The sequence below is a fragment of the Primulina eburnea genome, chromosome 11, assembly GCF_022965805.1.
Source record: "Primulina eburnea isolate SZY01 chromosome 11, ASM2296580v1, whole genome shotgun sequence".
Classification (NCBI taxonomy): Eukaryota; Viridiplantae; Streptophyta; class Magnoliopsida; order Lamiales; family Gesneriaceae; genus Primulina; species Primulina eburnea.
The window spans coordinates 4,602,229-4,624,313 of record NC_133111.1 but is presented as its reverse complement, the minus strand read 5'-3'; the positions used below and the strand labels follow the sequence as shown (position 1 = coordinate 4,624,313).

The following is a 22,085-nucleotide window of genomic DNA, read 5'->3' as shown; positions in this document are numbered from 1 at the left end:
AGTTGTTATACTCTTGTTAAGAAGCGTACGGTTGATGTTTTGTTCAATATAACCCGTAGAATTTTTGTCTTTTCCCTTCTAAATTTTTGTTTGTCTTTTGTAAGCGGCCCCCCAGTGTCAAAATCCTAGATCCGCCCCTAGTTGTGGTCGCCTCCGTTATGATAATCTTGTCCAATATATTTTTATATATTATAACATAATATGTTCTAAATCAAAAACATGCTCTCCAAGTTTATAAAAAAAAATGTTTAGTTTCCTAGTCTACATCTTAATATTTTAATAGTATTTTCGTATACCAATTCATTGGTATAATTATTTCAAATATAACGATCAAACTATCACGTATATCTTAAAAATATAGTATTTTCTTATTGATAAACTTCTTCCACATATAGATAGACTCATTCAAAATATCTATTATATCTTCATTTCTAATATTTCAAAGAGTATGTCTCTTGTGAGACGGTCTTACGAATCTTTATTTGTGAGACGGGTCAATCATAGCGATTTTCATAGTAAAAAGTAATACTCTTAGGATAAAAAACGATATTTTTTCATAGATGACTCAAATAAGATATGTATCTCACAAAATACGACCGGGGAAACCGTCTTATACAAATTTTTGTCTATTTCAAAATGAAAATTCTAAAATCAGTGTACAACTATTCAAAATCTCTCATTATTTTAATAGATCTTTTTATACGTCTCTCATTATTTCCAAATAAATATATGATATTTTCTCATATTCACCCTATCTGAAGTCTTTCATGATATATGGGCCTAATTGTTACCTTGTCCCAATACATGATTAATGGGCCCACACATCTAATAGCCAATAGCCATCGAGGAAATTGAAGCCAAATTTCAACTTTCAACTAAAAAAATTATAAGAATTTTTTACGTGTCAATTTTGCGATATAAATATTCAACCCAACCCATCACAACTCACGAAAAATTATTAGTTTTTAATACTAAAAATATCAATTTTTCATTTTAGATTTGAATCGAGTCAACTCGTATCATGGATATAATAAGTTCACGAGACGGTTTCACAAGATACATATTCTGACAAAAAAAATAATTTCTTACAATTTTCTTGTAAATTTGCAAAAGAACACGTTTTTTAGTATTATTTATTTAAATACGTCTCATTGATATATGTTCGTGAGACGAAGAAATCGCAAAACATAAACGAGTGTACGTGGCTAAAATGTGTATCGGGAAACGTTGAATAAAACAAAAAACAAAATTGTATTGAGGTAGGCTTCAAGCGTCGGATTGCTAATCCGTTGTATGAGCAGCGACAACCGTCTTTTTTAGGCTTCGAGAAAAACGGAGGAGGAAAAAGGTGGAGATGGTGGGGACGAAGATCACACGTGGTTTGGCCAGGAAATGGGGAAGAGATACTATTTATTTTTTAAATAAAATAATAACTGCCGACAGTTTAACGTTTACTTTTCTAAGAGAGTGAAATGACAATTGGGCCCCTTATCCCTTTATCTAATCAATCACAAGCTTCCAATCCGATGTGCGTGTCGCCATTACCGACACCTGTCCTTTATACAGAGCTGGACAAATTTATTTTTGTCTGAAAACATAAATATGGACAATAGTAATAAATAAATATAAATAAATATCGCTGATTTTTTGTTTCCGATTGTCATAAATATATAATCTCACTTTTACATCTAACCCTTTAGAAATATAACCCTTTTTTGATAAATTAAAAGAAAAAAATATAAAAAATTTATTTATAAATTTTGTTTTTTAATAATTTTTTAAATTTGTGTGAAAAAATAAACAAATTTATATATTCAGAATTATAAAGTAAGTTATTACATTAGATTGGTGATATTTTAGGACATTGTTTCTAACAATAATAAGACACAACATCTCTTTCAAATGGACAATTGTCTTTGATTTTTTAAAATATAAGGATATAAAAAAATCTTTTTATCAAGAAAAATAAGTTTGTTTTTTTTATTTCTAATAAATATCATACTAAAACTATAAAACAGAATGTTCAATAACCTCGAGCTGAAAATTATATATAAATATTGATTATGATCACAAGGTTGATTTTACTTTTTTATGAGCTGAAAATTTGTGGTTGTTAGTCCACGTGGCAAAAACTTGTGTGAGACAGTCTCACGGGTCGTATTTGTGAGACAGATCTTTTATTTGGGTCATCCATAAAAAAATATTAATTTTTATGTTAAGAGTACTATTTTTTATTGTAAATATCGATAAGGTTGACCCGTCTCACAAATTAAGATCTGTGAAACGATCTCCCATATGACTCTCTCATTCTACATTATGCAATGGGTAAACACTCTGATGACTAAGGCATAGTCTGCAACACGTTATTCAGCTAAATTGTTAGATAAATATTTTTTGACAAGGTCGCTTAAGATTATGTTGTCAATTATTTAACTCAAATCGGATTATATTCTCAGTCTCTTTACATTTTATTATTATTATAAAAACATTATTTTATTAAATAATATTTTCTTTTTACATTGGGATGCTTAAACATCATGCTATAACTTATACACATAATTAGCTACTTTAATATGTGCAACATCCACTAGTTGTCATTATTATATTAGTACATGAATTTCAACCTGATTATTTACTATATTCAAAAACTCTATGATCAGAAAATCCAATATCGATTTTTTTAAAAATAAATAAATTCTAAAGAAAATCAAACGAATCTTTTTTTTTATTAAATATAATTTTTTGTTTATGGTATTATTGGTTTTTATCATGAACAATTGACAACATAAATTTCAAAAACAGATATTTTTGGTTCAGTGGACCACGATTTCGATAAATAAAAAGATTTAAAGGATAATAAGAGAAAAATAGTGGTTGTGCTAGTCATATATATCTCAAAATATCAAAGAATAGGTCTTTTGTGATATGGTCTCACGAATCTTTATCTGTTAGACGTGTCAACTCTACCGATAATCACAATAAAAAGTAACTCTTAGCATAAAAAATAATATTTTTTCATGGATGACCCAAGTAGGAAATCCGTTTCACAAATTACTACCCATGATACCTTTTCACACAAGTTTTTGCCAATATCAATTATATCTTATATCTCATAAATTAATTATACTACAAAATATATCACTTTTCCTTCTCTGCCATAGAACGTAAATAGCAATAAAATTTAAATCTTAATTTATTTAAATTTATCAAGTTAGATTATATTAAACAATTAAACTATCAATCTGTCGATACTCGATACCATAACTACTAAGGAATTTATGATTTCATCTTCAGTTTTGGTCGTAGATTTCATTTTTTTTATATTATAAATTATTATTTATAATTAATTATTCTAAATCTGAGTTAAAAGAATATATATATATATAAAGAAGTTTATTGGAAAGTAAAATTCCAACGCATCGCACACGGGTTGGTGCGCACCTGCTTTAGGCATAATCTTAATTTCGAGAAAGAAAAGGAATGAGCAAACTACTCGGGCCGACAGGTTAAAGCAAATAAATAAAAAGTATGTTTTTTTTAAATAAAATTTTTTGACATATCTTTATCAATAAAATAAGTTAATATGATTCATATATGTAAAAAAAAATAATATTTTTCATAAATCAGATTGAATTATAGATCTGTTTCGAAAATTGATTTGTAATACGATATCACATTATTTTGTTGTCATGAATAAATTGTTAGAGACAAGTTTAGAAATAAATTTGATCGGTCGAGATATTTAGTACTTTTTTAAAACTCACTAAGAAAGTATTCGTGGAATGGAGAAGGATTTCTTTATTTTACAATATCTTAAAACAAGGATTTAATTTCATAATCATAATAATTATGTAAAAGTAAAAGTGGACATCACTTTTGATAATAATTATCTTAAAGTAAAAGGTGAGATATATCACTGACCAACGGCTCTCATTTCTCAGCTCTCACTTTAAATATATTCAAAAAATTTCTTCAAATTTATATTAATTATTTTGTTAAATAAATCTGAGAAAAAGTGCATTTATTAAATATAAATGTTTTTATTATCTTTTGCAGTCTCTTAAATATCAAATTTCACTGGCCAAAACTTCAATAAATGCAATTTTAATGAATTCCATAAACCAATTCATTTCCCCAGTCAACGAGAAAGTTAAAAGAAATTAAAAATCACTTAATATTAACCAATTCGTCTCCTACTTTCTTTTTAACGCATTTGTTCAAGCACATATATAATATCACTATGACAAAAACGTGTGTAAGATGGTCTCATTGATTGTATTTATGAGACGGATCTCTTATTTGAGTTATTCATGAAAAAATATTATTTTTTATGCTAATAACAGTGGATTATAATTCCAAACAAGTGAAAATAATTTTTTGGGTATGCTAACGTTTGAATTTTAGTCAATTAATTTCTTAAACTTTGATCTTGATACGCTAGATCTTAATATCTGATTATTTGAGTCTAATAATGGGCGGAGTGTCGGACACGTAAGCATTTTCCGATATTATATCAATATTTATCTTTGTAACATCCATACTACTCCGACGAAGAACAACCAAAAGCAAGGAAGCGAAGATGTTGCACCAAATCCAAACGGTGAACATTCACGAGACATGAGTCAAGAGGTATTTGTTATCTAATCTTAATCAATAGTTATTTTTAAAAAATAACATCATGCTATATGTTTCAAGACAAAAAACTTGTGAGACGATGTCACGGATCGTATTTTGTGAGACGGATCTATTTTTGGGCCATCCATGAAAAAATATTACTTTTTATGTTAAAAATATTAATTTTTATTGTGAATATCAGGGTTGACTCGTATCACACATAAAGACTCGTGAGACCGTCTCATAGACCTACTCATATTTCAAATACACTTAATTTTATTTTTTTAAAAATGATTCATCATGTTCATTTTTTCTAAATTTCTCCGTGTCAAAAACTTGTATAAGACGGTCTCTTACAAGTCGTATTTTGTGAGACAAATATTTTATTTGGGTCATCCATGAAAAAATAATATTTTTTGTGCTAAGAATATTATTTTTTATTGTGAATATCGATATAGTTGATCTATCTCATAAATAAAAATTCGTGAGACCATTTCACAAAGACAAAAACTTGCGTGAGACGGTCTCACGGGTCGTAGTTGTGAGACGGATCTCTTATTTGGGTCATCCACGAAAAAGTATTATTTTTTATGCTAAGAATATTACTTTTTATTGTGAATATGGGTAGGGTTGACCCGTCTCACAGATTAAGATCCGTGAGACCAAGGCCGATCCTAGCAATTTTTGGGCCCGAGTCTAACTTTTTTTAAAAATTCTCTCATCATGTGTTCATATTTTTTAGTTCCATAACAAATTTTTTGAATTAAATCAATATATTAAATTAATAAAAAAAATAAACGAATAAAAAATAGGTTCTCTATAGTCAAATATTTCATACGAACTAGTAGTGTTTGGGCATAAGAATTGCGCGAGCTAAAAGATAGAGTCAAAAATATTTTTGTCCACTAATTAAACATTGAGTAGGCAGAGCAATTTTTTTCTTTTATGCGGGTTAAGAGTTAAGAAATACTAGTTACTCTGCACACGCGATGTGTGTGTACAGTCTTTTTTATCATTATCGATGTACTAAAGTGAAATTTGACAAATTATGCAGGGATTAAATTGATATTCGAATTGTTGAAATAAAAAAAAATAAAAATAAAAGTGTGTGTTGAAATTTTTTTTTTTAAAAAAACTAAAATGTAATATTATTATCATATAAAAACAAAGTTGGAAGAAAAAGTTGGTGTCCTTCCTAAGTGACTGTCATGTCCTCAACTTTAATAAAATAGAATAGATACATGAAATATTAAATTGAAATTAACAAAAAGAATAATTGTTATTTTTATAATAAAAATATGGAGATATCAACCTACCAAAAGTAGTTATTATAATATTCATATTTTTAATAATATAATTGCAAGAAATATTGAATATTTGACAGGAAGACGATGACTTTGTTATGAAAAAACCCAAAATAATATATTTATGTTGGAAAAACATATACTAATATATAATAAAATTTTCAAAAAATTATAGGCCCCATAAAATAAATGGGCATGAGTCAATGGACTCTTATGCCTCTACATAGGCACGGCCCTGCGTGAGACGGTCTCACATGAGACTCACTCTTTCACAAAAGATGTCTCTATCTCGGTTAGCCTCGTAATAAATTACACGAGTCATTTATTTTGGTAAAAATCAAGAGAAGGAAGGCCCCATCATTCTCTCCCATCCTAATCCACTCTGCTTCAGTGTCACTCTGTCATGCATTATTACAAATCCGAAAAAGAACACGGCGCACACACTCCTTCGACACACTTCCTCTAATCCTACAACCCACCAAGATCTGTGTATAAAAACCCAAAATCTGTAACCCTACAACCCAACCCAAACAATCAATCAAACTCTGAAATCAAATCAAAATCTTTAACTGCCTATTCTCTCTTCTGTACCTTCCGTCTCCTCTCAACGGTTACTTGACCTTTTCTTCAAATGCCGTTGGCTTCTTAACGAGTCTTACTGTCTATATATATCTTAGGCTAATATCCAGATATTTAACGGAGGAAGAGAAAAGAAGAGGGGAGAGGATTTCAAGACTGAGGATCAGAGATGGATTTCAGTGCGTTCTTGACGTCTTTGGGGACGTCTTTTGTGATATTCTTGGTGTTGATGTGTTTGTTCACTTTGCTGTCTCGCCGACCTGGAAACAATGTGATATACTACCCGAATCGGATACTCAAGGGCTTGGATCCGTACGAGAGCATTCGGGTCACACGCAACCCATTTGATTGGATCAGGGAGGCCTTCTCCTCCACTGAATCTGATGTCATCAGAATGTCGGGGGTTGATTCTGCTGTTTACTTCGTTTTCCTAACAACCGGTATTTACTTTCATGTTTATACAGAAGTGATATGTGCGTGGTTTTTAGTTCTATCTTCTGGTTTCTTGGAAAGTGATTCTTCTTTTGATTTTGGTTTATACAAAATTTATGTTTTTTTTTTTTGTTTCAAATCCGTGTAAGCTTCGAAGAAAAATCAATTTTGATATCCAATTTTTTCTTGAAAAATTCGTAGATTGGTTTGATGTTTTTTGTGTATGGTTGTGTGTTTGCCACGTATATGTGAAACCAAAAAATATTGTTCGGTCACCTCCAAAGATTGTCGAACCCAGCCTGGAAATCAGTATTCTCTTATGGAAACATCATTGTTGCCTATAGAAATATCACGACAACTTACCCATGGTCAGTTTTTTTTTTTTTTTTTTTGGGGGTTCTCCTTTCAAGAAAGAAGCGTCATGCATTTCACTGGAGGTTTTTTTGAATGATGAAATTAACATGAAAATCAATGTGAAAATCTTAACACTGCGAAGCTGCGAATTGTTTGCTTTGTGCTACACGACAATGTAAAACTCCCATTTTGTTTATTTTTCTCACAACTTAACAATGGCGATCTTTCACGCAGTGTTAGGAATTTTCGTTTTGGGCGGAATCGTGCTTCTGCCTGTACTGTTGCCAATCGCGGCAACTGCTCGCGGCGCTGTTAAGGTCAACAATTCGACCAGTAAAGGATCTTTTAATGACCTTGACAAGTTAGCTATGGGGCATATTCCAGTTATAATTCCATCTTCTCTCTTCTTTTTTTCTGCCACAATGCATATATATTAGGACGTCATCAATAATCTTTGCGAGAATAGTTGTTCGCTCAGCATATTGGCTCACTTTGGTTCATTTTCGTGTTGATTACAGGAAAAGAGCCCGCGGTTGTGGGCGTTTTTGGCCGCTACCTATTGGATCTCGTTTGTTGCATACTACCTCCTGTGGAAGGCGTATAGGCACGTATCCGATATGAGAGCAACGGCTCTTTTGTCGCCTGAGGTGAAGAACGAGCAGTTCGCTATACTTGTCCGAGACATACCTCCCGTTCCGGTGGGTCAAACTAGGAAGGAACAAGTCGACTCATATTTTAAGACCATCTATCCAGAGACGTTTTATAGGTCAATGGTGGTCACAGATAATAAGAAGGTACTTCGAATTCGTTGCATCGAATTCTAGTGTTTTCATCTGTTAGTTATGCATCTTTCGTGCTCCTGATCGCAGTGTGTGTTTGTCTGCAATGTTTGATAACACTAATTGGGATTCACTTTTCCTAAAAAGTTATCGGCAGCAAGCCCGATCAACATGTGATTAAGCTAACTATCGAGATTACCAAGTGAAAGTAAATTACTAGAAACACAAGTTCCACTTCATCAAATATAAGGGTGATTGATTGCGTACCAGGGGTTTTGAACTTAGGACGTCCTTCTGAAAACACTAGACTCAAGATGAACAGCTTTTTATTTTAATAATACTTATTCGGTGAAGCTAGGAATTCTTTGCATCTTGACATTTTTTTACATTACCAGGTGAATAAAATTTATGGAGAGTTGGAAGGATATAGAAAGAAGTTCGCACGAGCAGAAGTCATATATGCAGAGTCGAAGCAAACGGGTAATCCAGAAGGAACTAGACCAACTACTAAAACTGGCTTCCTTGGTCTTTTTGGTAAAAAGGTTGATGCATTAGAATACTACGATGAAAAGATTCAAGAATTGATCCCGAAACTAGAAGCAGAGCAAAAGCTCACGCTGAAAGACAAACAGCTACGTTCAGCTCTCATCTTCTTTAACGACCGCAAAACTGCAGCTGCTGCCTCACAAAGTCTACACGCCACTATGGTCAACACTTGGATGGTACTTGATGCTCCAGAACCCCGGCAGCTAATATGGACTAATCTTCCCAAAAAATTTTATGGCAGGCAGCTTCGACAATACCTCATCTACTTCCTCGTGTTTTTGACCATATTCTTTTACATGATCCCGATTGGGTTCGTTTCCGCATTAACTACTCTTCCTAACTTGAGGAAGGTTCTCCCATTTCTAAAAGTAATAGTTGATCAGCCCGCACTAAATACAGTACTTGAGGCGTTCTTGCCTCAGCTCGCACTGATAATATTTCTGGCTTTGCTGCCGAAATTTCTGTTGTTTCTATCCAAGGCCGAGGGTATCCCTTCAGAGAGTCACGCCCAAAGGGCTGCTTCAGGAAAATATTTCTACTTTTCTGTTCTAAATGTATTCATCGGTTTTACTATCAGTTCGTCTCTTTTCACCGAACTTAAGACCATTGAGAAGAAGCCACGTTCTATCATTGATATACTAGCAACCAACCTCCCTGGCAGTGCTACGTTCTTCTTGACCTTTGTGGCCTTGAGGTAAGATTTTTATCCCTGTTCATCCCCTTTTATGTTCAGACAGTGCAAATTTTTATTGTGTTTGCCTTCTCATTCAGGTTCTTTGTTGGATATGGGCTCGAGTTATCACGAATTGTTCCCTTGATAATATTCCACCTAAAGCGGAAGTATCTCTGTAAAACTGAAGCAGAGGTGAGAGAAGCTTGGGCTCCCGGAGATCTTGGATACATCACTAGAGTTCCGGGTGACCTGCTGATCGCTACTATCGTTCTCTGCTATTCCGTCATAGCACCTATTATAATTCCATTTGGTGTGGTGTACTTTGGCTTATCATGGCTCGTTTTTCGTAATCAGGTGACATTCTCTTACTCTACACAATTTACTTGAATCATCTATCTATCGAATTCTTGGCCTATTTAGAGACATCATATGGTTGAATACATACACGCGATCACTCGAATTCCTGACCTATTAAAACACACACCTAGTAAAAAACATATGGGGATTCTATACAGGTTATCTCTCGATTTCTCGTCATATTAAGAAGCAATCGCAATGATCAGGGGGGAAAAATCGAAGTTTTACGCATAATATTTGTACAACTACAAGTTGCATCCTCTCGATATTAAACCATATTCTTCTCTCGTCTCTTGTTGTCAACAGGTACTCAAAGTTTACGTCCCTTCGTACGAGAGCTACGGAAGAATGTGGCCACACATTCACAATCGAATCGTAGCAGCCTTGTGTTTGTTCCAACTCACGATGTTTGGTTATTTTGGAGTAAAGAAATTCTACTATGCACCCCTCCTAATCCCTCTCCTGATTCTCTCTCTCATCTTTGCGTACATTTGTGGGAAAAAATACTACGGATCTTTCCAGCATCCGGCACTCGAAGTCGCCTGCCACGAGGTGAAAGAAACATTAAACATGGAACTTGTTTTCAGGTCATTCATTCCAGCAAGTTTAAGCTCTGATAAAGCTGATGAAGATCAGTTTGAAGATGCTCTATCTCATGTCTCAAGATCGGGTTCTACCCTGTGAATTCTGATTCATATTTTGTGAAATTTTTTTTTTTGAGTGATACTGTTTTTATAATTATTATTATATATATATAAATAGTTTATTGTAATTGCTAGAAAATTTGTATGTAGTGGTGTGTCTTTACTTGTCTTGTGGGTTTTATGTTATTGATGTTTTTTCTTCGGTTGCACTCTTTGAAACCAAACTCTGTTCTACGTAAAGTTGTCCGAGTACGATTAACATGTGGATTTGAAATCACTGCTTATATATCCGGTATCTTAATATACAAGAACATTCTTCAGTCTTAGTAAGGGGGGAACGGGTTAAGGATTCACCTGATGTAAAATATCATATTGTTCGAATACTATTGATCGATTAAACCGATTTTTATTTTAAAAAAATGATTGAACGAACAGAAATTCTGATTTTGATCGGTTTTCTCGACTTAAATGAGAATTTGCACAACCCTGCTTACACGAGAGAACGACCTGAACAATATTTACGCCACTTTGTCCACGTTTTTTAAGCGCTTATTATTACTTTTCAATGGTAAAAAAAGAAAAGAAATGAAAATCGCGTTACATGGAATGCGAGAATTAAAACGCAAAACTTGTGAAACACGACAAGAATTTCCGAGGGAAATCGTACGAAACGAAAATTTTAAATGAAGTATATATGTACTGGAGAGGCGCCGTTCAATTCCCCAAAAATGGCAGACGCATCGCATCTAGAAAGAATGGGAAGGGAGCTCAACTGCCCCATCTGGTAAACATTTTTGCCTGTTTCTTCATCTCTCCGTTTGTGAAACATAAATTGGGGCTATTTTATTCGTAGCCCAAGTTGTTATGCTTTATGTTCTCCACAGCTTGAGTCTCCTGAGTTCTGCGGTTTCGCTCTACTGTAATCATGTATTTTGCAAGTGAGATCTCTTGTACTTGTGTTTTCTATTTTGGTCTCTACTTAATTCTGTACCTCGGGATTACTTTGATGAGCTCTGTTGATTGTGTGATGCAGTTCATGTATCGAGAAATCCATGAAATCGGCATCCAATTGTCCAGTCTGTAAGGTTCCATATAGGCGTAGAGGTATTTGCGCTTTTTTTTAGCTTCTGAAACTGTATGGTTGTCTACGATAGGATGTGCTTCTGTATATATTTGTTGTCACGATTATTGCATGATTGGACCAAAGAAAACGAGTTTAGTTGGATATGCTTGATGAAAGCATGCTCACTCCTCAATCTGGAATTGTTACTAAATCCTGTGAACATTCTGAAGGAGCTGGAAATCATGGAGAAAAAGGTTTTAAAAGAGTCGATGAACCATTTATACAGAAATCATGAACCATCCTTGCTTCAACTTTTGTGCATATATTAGATCTTTCAATATATGAAAATGCATCATTGTCGGTGATGTTCAACACAGAACTTGGATAATTATTTTCTGAACGATAGAAGTGGTGAGTCTGCCTAAACCGCAATGGCGTCGCGCACTTCATTATTGAAATTACAGAGCAAGCTTGCTGCTTCTTCCTAAATTTCTGCCATTCTTTTGGTTTGATATGCCTTCAATCTTGTTTATTTTGGGCATTTTAATAGCTCGACTAATTTGTTGCCTGTTCTTGCGACAGAAATTCGACCTGCACCTCACATGGATAACTTGGTCAGTGTTTATAGGAATATGGAAGTTGCAATGGGGGTCAACATTTTCGTCACTCAAACTGCTGCTTCAACAAAATTATCTGGTAATGATTTGTCATTGTCAGTGCTGTCTGTTGACTATGTTCTCAATCTGAAGAATTAGTTCTTAGTAAAGATGAACAAGGATTGAGCAATTATATTTCATTGCCACACCGAATAAATATCATTATATTCTCTTGCTGGAGCAAGTGTCACGTGCAGTTATAATGTTACTAGATTGCTTAATACTGATCTACCTCAACTACAGATCGCTGCTACTACATGTTAAGCAGCCTCAATTACCTCAAGCAATTCCGGCAACACTACTTCGAAAGAAGAAAGAACAAAAACAACTGAAGAGCTTGTTTTGAACTTATCATCAATAATGAACAAACCAGAGAGCTAATAGATTGTGATTGGACTCATGGAATTTCAAATTCCTTGACCTGTTTCGATTGCCAAAATTCAAGTGAATTTCAAATTCACTCTATGTCAAATTTATTAATTGTAGTAATTGTGATGGATTTTTCAAATCACCCATTATATCTTTCAAATCAAATCTCAATATCCAAATCAAATCCATCATGAAAGCACAACCTTAAGTTTTGTAAATTGAAGAATATGTGAAATGCATGTTTAGACATCTTTCACTTAGCGAGTAAATAGCAAAGTTTGCACTATGACAATGAACAATTTCTTGCCTGATGATAAAAAGATTTGATGGATTTCTGCTACTCTGGTTGAATCTCAGGCAATTATGTCTTACGAACATCTACTTCCTATTCTAATTCTCGACACATGAATTTTATTAAAAGGTCATCTTTAGCAAAATTCTCTCTTTTAATGAATTTTATCCTGCAGTTTAGCAATTGAATATGCTAATTTACTGCTTTTGTCTTTGTTCTCTTAGGCGCAGCCGAAAACAACCAAACTGGTGCTAACACCCGTGTGATCCAAGATAAAGGCGAATCACATTTGGAACCTTTATATTGCAAAAATCAGGAACTACGTCTAAATAAAAGATCAAAATGGCCAGCAACGAGTAATCAAGGAGATTTTGCCACAGCTTTTGGAAAACCTTCATTTCCTACCAAGAAAAGGGTTCAGGTTCCATCTACTACAGATATGCATAGACAGCCTGGAATCCTGGAAGAAAGAATTGGGGAAACTGTCAAAAATAATCCTGAAGGATACCCTCTCACAGGAAGAAACACTCCCGTTGTCTGCGAAAAGGGTCAACCTGTATTTACTCCATTCTTCTGGCTAAGAGAGGAAGAGGATATTGAGAAACCAACCCAGCAGTCTTATGAGGATGAACTCATTGGAACACCCCTAGATGCTCCTTGCTTCAGTGACATCAAGGACTCAGATGATGAGGTAATTTGTTAAAGAAGTCCACAAGCTAGTTTTGGTTTTCTGAAAGTGATGCCATCGGCTGATTTCATTTGCATAATCTCTTTGGCGAAAAACATTTTTGTTGCTTTGAAAATTTATGTGATATTCCTTTGCAATTTGTACAGAGAGGCAACTGTAATAGGGGAGATTTAATTGACAGTGAGATGTTTGATTGGACACAGAGGCCTTGCTCTCCTGAACTTTGCTCAAGCCCTGCCATTATGAAGGTACTTAATATTTGATATTTTCACATGAAGATTTTAGTTTTCACTCAACGCTAACTTTTAACCAAACATGTTTATGTAGATTGAAGATAATATGGAGAACCCTAGATGCCAAGAAGAGATCGAGGCTTCCTATACTGATACAACAACTTCAGGTTCTAAGATACGTACGAAGAGAAGAAAAGGTTTGGACAAAACAAAGAAAAGTGGAAAAGTAGTTCAGAATAAAAGTGGAACGGCTAATATGACAGTTAATAAGTTAACTGGGACCGAAGGAAGCAGGAGAAAGAAGAAAACTGTGCATGAAGTAGAGGCAACTTGTTTCGAGTCAAACAAAGTGAATTATGAAAGCATGCTGAAATCTGGCGAAATGGACTACTCCCTGAATACTAGGGGAATATCACGTAAAAATAAAAAAGTTGTCTGCTCTGATGTCATTGTACAAGAGGTGGCAGACAAAGTTTCAACCCTCCTAAACGAGACGGGACCTCTGCAAAAGAAACGTAAAACTGCATTTGATGATTCTTTAGTTTCAAAATATCACCAACGAAACAGTAAGTTGAAAAGCGTCAAAGGTAATAAAATTAGCAAGACATCTGGTCAGCTGCAAAAATTAGGTGGTAGAATTAGTACTCAGAAGGTTGAAACTGGCAACAATGTCAAAGAGGAAGGTCCATGCAATGAGGTGTTGATTTCTAATACAGATGTTAATTTCTCACGATTTTGCGACAAAAAGGAATTTGCAGGCCAGGGAATGCCAAACATGAATTGTGAAGAAAGTTGTAACGAAACTTTGAAATCTTCAAAGATGGTGAAATTTTTGGAAGGCAAATCCAATAGCAGTAGTAGCATCACCTCTGAAAGTCTTCATGAAATGTCTGCAATGAGAGGTCGATATTTCCAAGAAAATAATTGTAATTCCTATCAACGAGGAATGGAAGTCGTTCCAGAAATCTCTAAAACACTGCCCACTCCAAATAGGACACCATTGAAAAAATGCAAGATGCTCTCTGCTATAATTCATTGTTCGTTCTGTCAATCATCTGAAGATTCTGAGGTACATATTTTTTTTGTCAAAAATAAGAAATTGCGATATTTCCTCTATCGTTCTGATAATTATAATTGGTTATCTAACTAAATTTTCAATTTCTTGAATGCAAAATAAAAATTTAGGCTTCAGGGGCCATGGTTAAATACTACAATGGGAAACTAGTTACAGACAGTCAGACTGCAAGTTCGAAAATCATACATGTGCACAAAAACTGCACAGAATGGTACAATTTCTTTTGGTAACATTTTTATGTATTTTCCTTCGAAATTTTTTGTATATGGTTTGTTTTGCATGTCACTAGAATAAGTTTGGCATATAGCAGAACTCTGTGATTGTCATTTCCTGCTTTAATTTGCCTTGAGATACTTCTTTTTTTTTATGAGGAATGGGCTTAAAAACAATGTTAAATTATTGTAATTTTGATTTTTAGAGAACTTCGTGAAATCTTTGTGTGTTGAATCTAAATTGCATCAATTCTAGGGATGCATCAATTAAGGTGTAGGTCATTTAGGCTGATGGTTTTTTTGTGTTACACAAAATTTAAGTACTATTTTTTTGGTAAGCAACTAATATTTATCAATCAAATGTGTTTATACAGGGCACCTAATGTGTACTTTGAAGGAGACAATGTCATCAACCTTGAAGCTGAATTATCTAGAAGTCATAGAATTAGATGCTGTTGCTGTGGAATTAAGGGTGCTGCCCTTGGATGCTATGATAAGATTTGCCGGAGGAGCTTTCATATTCCTTGTGCGAGACTAACTCCGGAGTGTAGATGGGATAATGTAAGTGTGGCTTAAGTAGATGGGATAATGTAAGTGTGGCTTAACTAAAACTTAGTCTCAAAACAATGCAAAACAATTTACAACCTTCTATTGTCTTCTACTTATCCTAGGAAAACTTCGTCATGTTGTGCCCTCTTCATGCGTCCCATCAGCTGCCAAATGAGGAACTTGAATCTCAAACTAAGCCGAGAAGAAAAATTTATAACAACAGGTCAGTAATTGTTTCCAGCAGTGGTATTCAGATTTCAGACCTTTGCTTTGGTTAGGTTTTAAACTTTTATACTCTCCAGATCATTTTAAAATCACTATACACTTGAACTTGTTTTTAATATTTTTTTACAGTCTATCTAATGTCCATCAACCAAACATCACTTCTAAATGTGAAAGTAGCACGATTATACAATGGAAGTTTGAGAAAAGGCTCAAAAACCTTGTTCTATGCTGTTCAGCAATAACCAACGTAGAGAAGGTAAACAAACTCGTAGCTCATTATGCATAAACTCGAAATATCTTTATTCATCTGATGCGATACGCTACATTGTGAATGCAGGGAATAATTTTTGAATTTCAAAAGTTGTCTGGAGTGACAGTCCTAAAGAACTGGGACCTAAGTGTCACCCATGTCATTGCATCTACAGATGAGAATGGGGCGTGCAGAAGAACCCTCAAAGTTTTGATGGGCATGTTAGAAGGAAAGTGGATTTTAAGCTTAGAGTGTAAGTACTAATTATCATCGGTATCCCTTCTTTTAATGGTTATTCAGAAACCAAGCTGGAAAAAATGTTGATCCCTGAATTTAAGGAAAGTGGATTTTAAGCTTACTGTGTTGATCCCTGAATGTTGATGAGTTCTACTTTAGCTCAAGTATTTATATGATCTTTGTAGAGATTAGTAATAAATCAACCACTACTGTGGCACACTCATATCTTCAATGCGGTTGGTAATCTATTATGTTTCATTTCTTAATGTCGTTATTATTTTTCTCAATCAGGGATTAAAGCTTGCTTGAAAGCCAAAGAATTTGTCCAAGAGCAGCAGTACGAGATTACATGTGACATTCATGGAATCAGGGATGGCCCCAGACTTGGAAGATTAAGACTTCTGAACAAGGTTGTTTTTTTGTCCATGAAAGTAGGGAACTTTCTTATACAATTTTTGGGTGATATAATGCACAAAAGGGATTGCACTTCCCTGTAAATTACACTGTATTTTGTAGCATTTGCATCAACACCCTAATGTTTGTAGGTTATCACATATTTTCTTCACATTAACCAGTACGATCAGACATTTTCTTCCATTCTGAAGTCCATTTACAAAACTAAAGGAAAGTTCAATTACAAGTTTTCTACGCCTTGCAGCAACCAAAGCTATTTAATGGATTCAAATTTTATTTCACCGGTGATTTCGCACCTTCGTACAAAGGATATCTTCACGACCTTGCTATCTCAGCTGGAGGGAAAGTACTCCACAGAAAGCCTGTTGTGGAAGACCATTCCATCCCACCTTGGAAATGCTCTGCAAATACGTACATTGTTTACAACCAAGAACTTCCTGAGAACTGCAAATCATCTGAACATAACTTGATCTTGAAGCGTAGACTTAGCGATGCAGAAGCTTTAGCCAGTTCAACTGGAGCAACGGCGGCAAGCAATTCATGGATTCTTAATTCCATTGCCGGTCATAAGTTGCAAAATCTTGGATAATTATCAGGTTGGATTCATTACCTTGCTTCGTTTATTTCAGAAAACACCGGAACATTGAATTGTATTTTTCCTTGGCTCGAATCTACATAAACGTCAAATACTGTTATTATGAGTAAACATAGCATAGCACTAGTCGAAACATGCATGGATGTTTCTTAAAGAAAAACAATGTTGGTTGCTATTTAATATGACAAGGTGTGTTGTTTACTTTCCCATGTAATCCCATCAAATGTTTACTCGAAATCATTATTAATCTATATATTAGTTTTTATTCTACTTCAATGTAAAGAAAATTACAATATTATCTTTTATATATTCTTATTAATTTTCATTAATTATTAATAAATGTAAAATCATAGTTTATTGCTTTATCCGTAATTAAATCAATCAAAAAGTAAATATTATTATTTATCAATCATTATTCCACATTCAATTTAAATATTTTAATAATCACAGTATTAGTTATCATATTAAATTTCATCAATCCAAGTAAATGCAACATCTCATTAATATTTTTAAGTACTTTTAAAAACTCAAATTTTATTAGTGAAAATGAGAGTCAAAATTTTGTTGCCTACGGCTACAATCGTCACTCGTAAGGCATAAAATTGTGGAGTGGTTTCTATATATATAAAAAATAACGAATATTGGGTACAAGTATTAATAATGAGTGAAAATTTTCATGCATTAGGAATTCGGTAGTATTTCATTGTTTTTTTTAATTATTACTTTATATTTTTTTAGTGCAGTATCTTAGAACTTGTTCTACACAGATTTTTTTTTTCTTTTTAATGGGTTCTACATAGATATTTTAAGTACATGGTTGGAATAAAATTCCGAAGTTGAAAATTCATGCGACTTTTTGTATTAATTTTTTTATTTATTTTTAATTTAATGTTTTCTTATGATAACTTTTTTATATAAGAAATTATATAATCATTTAAAAATTATATATACACACACACGAGCCAAGTAATATAAAAAAATTTAGCTACAGTGAACCAACTCCTCGTACTAAAACATGAGCGAAGCAGGTTCGGTCGACCCTATCTCTGCGAGCAGTGCCCGCAGGGGTCGATCCAACGGCTCAGATTTTTTCGAGTCAATTTTTTTTTACAGAGAAGTGGGCCCGGATCACTCATGTGGAGTGATCCGGGCCGTTCATTGTCCGTGGAGGCAGTGCCTGTACGGACAGAATGAAACAAACCGCACGGGCATGATGAAACAAACCGATCGAAGTAATCCACTGGTCAAGTTAAAACTCCTTAATGCTTGTGTACCTTATAACGAATGGAATATGAGGTGCAAATATTACGGTTACCCGAGTGAGTGAAAATAATGAAAATGAAATTTAAAAAAAAAAAACTATTGTGAATTTTTTATTCGAGAGTTAGTTATTATATCTAAGTTAATATCTATCAACATAAAACAATTGATGAAAACGACAATAGAAATTGACGAAAACAAACTCTCAACATGATTTTAATTTCATAGATCACTAGAAATCCATAATTATGAATTTTTCAATAAAACTTTCTGAAATCTGGAGTGAAAAATAAGTAAAATTCATGGAAATATGCTAAAAAGGTGAAAATACATGAATCTAGAAATTTAATATTTTGTATGATGTGCAAGTTGTGCCATGTGTTTTGTGTGTCCTTCAGTTGGTTGATAATAACTATGCAATCACAAAACTATTGTGAGGCGATCTCACGGATCAATTTCGTAGGTCGAACCTCTTATTTGGGTCATCTATGAAAAAATATTATTTTTTATGCTAATTGTATTACTTTTTATTGTGAATATCGATAGGGTTGACCCGTCTCACAGATAAAAATTTGTGATACCGTCTCACAAAAAACTTACTCTTATGCAATGTTTCACATGCCGAAAAACTATTTAATTAAACTCGAGTTCTTATAAAAAGTATTTATTTAAACTTGAATGTTAATAAAAAAAACTATCGTGGTTTCATGGTCATACACTTTATTAACTTTCACAAATAATTTTTTTCATTTAAATATAACTTCTCACCCACAATTATTCAATTTTATTATTTTTATTAAATCATGGCCATTTTTTTTACATATCATATTTTCTTTGGAGATTTGTAAATAAATAAATATATCTAAAGTTACAAATTATAATCCAAGTACTAGACAATTAAAAAATTCTAATTTGAGACGAGTTTGAAAATTTACCATAAAAAAAAACACGATTAATTTTTTTATTCGATCATTTTTTATAGTGAATTCTGAAGTCTTGGAGAGACTAGTGTGCTATTATCTAGGCACAAGTACCAATGCATACTTATGTCGCCTTTTACTGTTTAAGGTTAAATAATAATAAATATTCTATCTTGTAACATTGGTTTTTATATCTTTTTAATCAACTATTAATTGAAATTTTTGAATTTATCTTTCAGTTTTGATCTTTTGGGTAGTCTGATAAATTCAATCATTTATTAATTAATAAGAATTTGGATCATTCTTCCTCGGAAAAATTGGTTAAATAATCTCGATCAATTATTTTTTTTTAAGAAAACGACCTCCTCAAGATTATTTAAATAATTTTCAGGATATCATTTTCTTAAAAAAATAGTTGACCGATATTAAAAATTAAAATACCCTTTTCTCGTCTCCATCTTAGAAATGCACACAAATCCAGTCTGGTACTTGCTTTTAATTTTATCAACTTTGAGCTTGACTCCAACTATCGAGTATTAAATACAATCTCCGTTCGATTCATAAAAATATTGAGTTATTTGAGTTAAAAAAGCTAACAAAATGTTAGTACCATAATTTTAAGATTTAAATATATACGTATATGCATAAAAATACCCTTAAATTGATTATCTTTTATAAATAATAATAATAACTAATATATATTTACACAACTTATTCGAATAGAAACAAATAAAACTCAAACTTAACTCGATTAAAGAATCAAGCTGCTCGAACTCGGATTGAGCTTAATCAAATCAAGCTTAAGTCAAGTTTTGACAGAATCGCTCACGACTTACTTACGAGTAGTTTGACTCACTTGCATACTTTGAAAGAGTATTTAGATATTGTGATTAAAGTCGGAAAAAAGCTCTTCAATTCAGGGTGAAAATAAATAAATAAAAAAGGTTATGATTTTAATGTGCTCAAAGCTTCATCAAATTAATTAAAAAAAGTTATTAATTTATTATAGCACTTTCTTATTATAATATTATTACAATAATATAGAATAATTAAAGATTTACAATTTTTTAAAAGGTGTCCAAGCCTGAAATTAGCAACATAACATGGGTCCCATATTGGTAGGAACTTGGGCCCAATGGGCCAGTAATTGCTGGATTGAACTGGGCTTATAACTGGACACGAAAGGGTGGGCTGATGATCGGTGGACAGGGTGGGACCATAGACATTCCATGTGTAGTCAAACATCAACGGCCACCATGAATAATTAAATTATCAAATACTTTTATTGATTTTCAATGATTAATGCGTCACGTGGCCATATATTTCAAGCGAAAATATAATAATAATAATAATAATAATAATAATAATAATAATAATAATAATATATAAAATGTGCATTTTTTTTAGTTACACAACAAGAGTTCTAACAAATGTTTGAGAAGCTAAAAGAATATGTCAAATGTGATTTTGATCTTCTTGATTTTGTGAATATTATTAAATTAATTGAAAAAGTTAATGTCTTAAATGCAACCACACGGGTATTTGCCTTTTCCTATTTTTAATTATACGAAGAAATGAAAAAAAAAATTAAATTTTCATTTGAGGTCTATATTTGAGTCTACGTAGAAGAAAATATAACATGTAAAAAAATACTGCAATGTTGCTCTTACACCATGAAACTCTCTTACACAAATTTTAATGTTTTTTATGACCATCCGACTGCAATAGTCTGAAAATATGAAACAAACATTTTACAGGAGATGTATTTGAAGCTAATGATATTATTTATCTTAAATAATAATTTGAAATCTGTGAAGCCAAATACTATCATACATGATATGCAAACGTCTTTATTTCGTACTAGCTAATGGCATCACATTAAAACGAGGCATCACTCGCTTAGATACTTCGATGCCGCCGGCATGTTCCAGATCTTCTCCACAAAATTAATCTTCAAGTCTTTTTTTCTCGCAATCGCTTCTTATAATATTCCGATTCTAAAGTACACATTTTTTTTATGTACAAGTGTGCGTCTAAATAAGGCATCCATGATTATAATGCTTTCGAAACACATGATAGTTAATACATGTATATCGTGAATTGAAAGATACTGAACTTAAAATCTTCCTCGATCAAAATAACAAAGAGTTCGATTTCAAATTACTCAATCCAAATAAACGGTAAAGACGATGTATGTCCCGCTATACAAACAATAATCCCAACATGATTAAAAACGCTCCACGTGATTCGGATGCCCACTGGTTCCCCATATGTGTTGTTACCATGCATCCAAGCAAGAATTTTGATCTACCAAACTCTTGGCAACAACATTTTGGAATGATTTGTGCCCATATTTTTCATTTTTTTAAAAAAAAATTATTTAAAAAATATTTTATTTGGAAATTGGACCCCAAAGTTGAGGCTATGTGGGGTACTAGGCAGCTCTCTACAAGAATGACATAATTACCATTAGTTTGAACAAAAGGGTACTTGATTTCGGCAAGATTTATGTACTACTTAAGACAAGAGGAATCTCCCCTCTACACTTTTTGGTGTGTGTATATTAATTGGTAATTCTATATAAATATCTCTGCTTTAAAATAATTATGAAATTATAACTTTAATGATTAATCAACAACAAATTAAGACAACTCGGTAACTTCTCGTCTGAATACTTTCTTTAGGTCTTGAAATTTCTCGTTTTCTACGTTGTAATGGTTTCATGATACACCTTTTGGAGTTCTTTTCTAACAAAACAAAAGACG

At 33.0% G+C, this 22,085-nt stretch overlaps 2 protein-coding genes across 4 annotated transcripts; both read left to right on the top strand.

The window, feature by feature from the left end:
• Positions 1 to 6,347: 6,347 nt before the first annotated feature.
• LOC140804683 (CSC1-like protein ERD4) lies at positions 6,348 to 10,491 on the top strand. Its single transcript, XM_073160775.1, has 6 exons — positions 6,348 to 6,937; positions 7,518 to 7,666; positions 7,802 to 8,077; positions 8,458 to 9,302; positions 9,380 to 9,635; positions 9,945 to 10,491. Exons 1-6 carry the CDS (start codon positions 6,667 to 6,669, stop codon positions 10,320 to 10,322), a joined length of 2,175 nt encoding a protein of 724 aa, XP_073016876.1. The 5' UTR covers positions 6,348 to 6,666; the 3' UTR covers positions 10,323 to 10,491.
• Positions 10,492 to 10,850: 359 nt separating this feature from the next.
• LOC140804682 (protein BREAST CANCER SUSCEPTIBILITY 1 homolog) lies at positions 10,851 to 17,349 on the top strand. 3 transcript variants are annotated; one of them, XM_073160773.1, is made up of 14 exons: positions 10,851 to 11,066; positions 11,167 to 11,220; positions 11,316 to 11,386; positions 11,928 to 12,041; positions 12,893 to 13,353; positions 13,497 to 13,598; positions 13,678 to 14,652; positions 14,769 to 14,869; positions 15,245 to 15,431; positions 15,542 to 15,642; positions 15,774 to 15,900; positions 15,982 to 16,147; positions 16,423 to 16,541; positions 16,790 to 17,349. In XM_073160773.1, the coding sequence occupies exons 1-14, from the start codon at positions 10,966 to 10,968 to the stop codon at positions 17,132 to 17,134; spliced, it is 3,024 nt and encodes a 1,007-aa protein (XP_073016874.1). In that variant the 5' UTR covers positions 10,851 to 10,965; the 3' UTR covers positions 17,135 to 17,349. The 3 variants fall into 3 exon arrangements, with proteins under 3 accessions (XP_073016874.1, XP_073016873.1, XP_073016875.1); XM_073160772.1 differs by having other exon boundaries at positions 12,887 to 13,353; XM_073160774.1 differs by having other exon boundaries at positions 10,852 to 11,066; positions 11,965 to 12,041; positions 12,887 to 13,353.
• Positions 17,350 to 22,085: the final 4,736 nt, after the last annotated feature.

Excerpts from the sequence above, each read along its gene's own strand:
- LOC140804683 (XM_073160775.1), top strand. The coding sequence starts at position 6,667 with ATGGATTTCAGTGCGTTCTTGACGTCTTTGGGGACGTCTTTTGTGATA. Across the intron at positions 8,078-8,457 it reads TGGTCACAGATAATAAGAAG|GTGAATAAAATTTATGGAGA; the intron begins GTACTTCGAATT and ends TTACATTACCAG. Across the intron at positions 9,636-9,944 it reads GGCTCGTTTTTCGTAATCAG|GTACTCAAAGTTTACGTCCC; the intron begins GTGACATTCTCT and ends TGTTGTCAACAG.
- LOC140804682 (XM_073160772.1), top strand. The coding sequence starts at position 10,966 with ATGAAGTATATATGTACTGGAGAGGCGCCGTTCAATTCCCCAAAAATG. Across the intron at positions 11,387-11,927 it reads GGTTCCATATAGGCGTAGAG|AAATTCGACCTGCACCTCAC; the intron begins GTATTTGCGCTT and ends TTCTTGCGACAG. Across the intron at positions 16,148-16,422 it reads GTGGATTTTAAGCTTAGAGT|GGATTAAAGCTTGCTTGAAA; the intron begins GTAAGTACTAAT and ends TTTCTCAATCAG.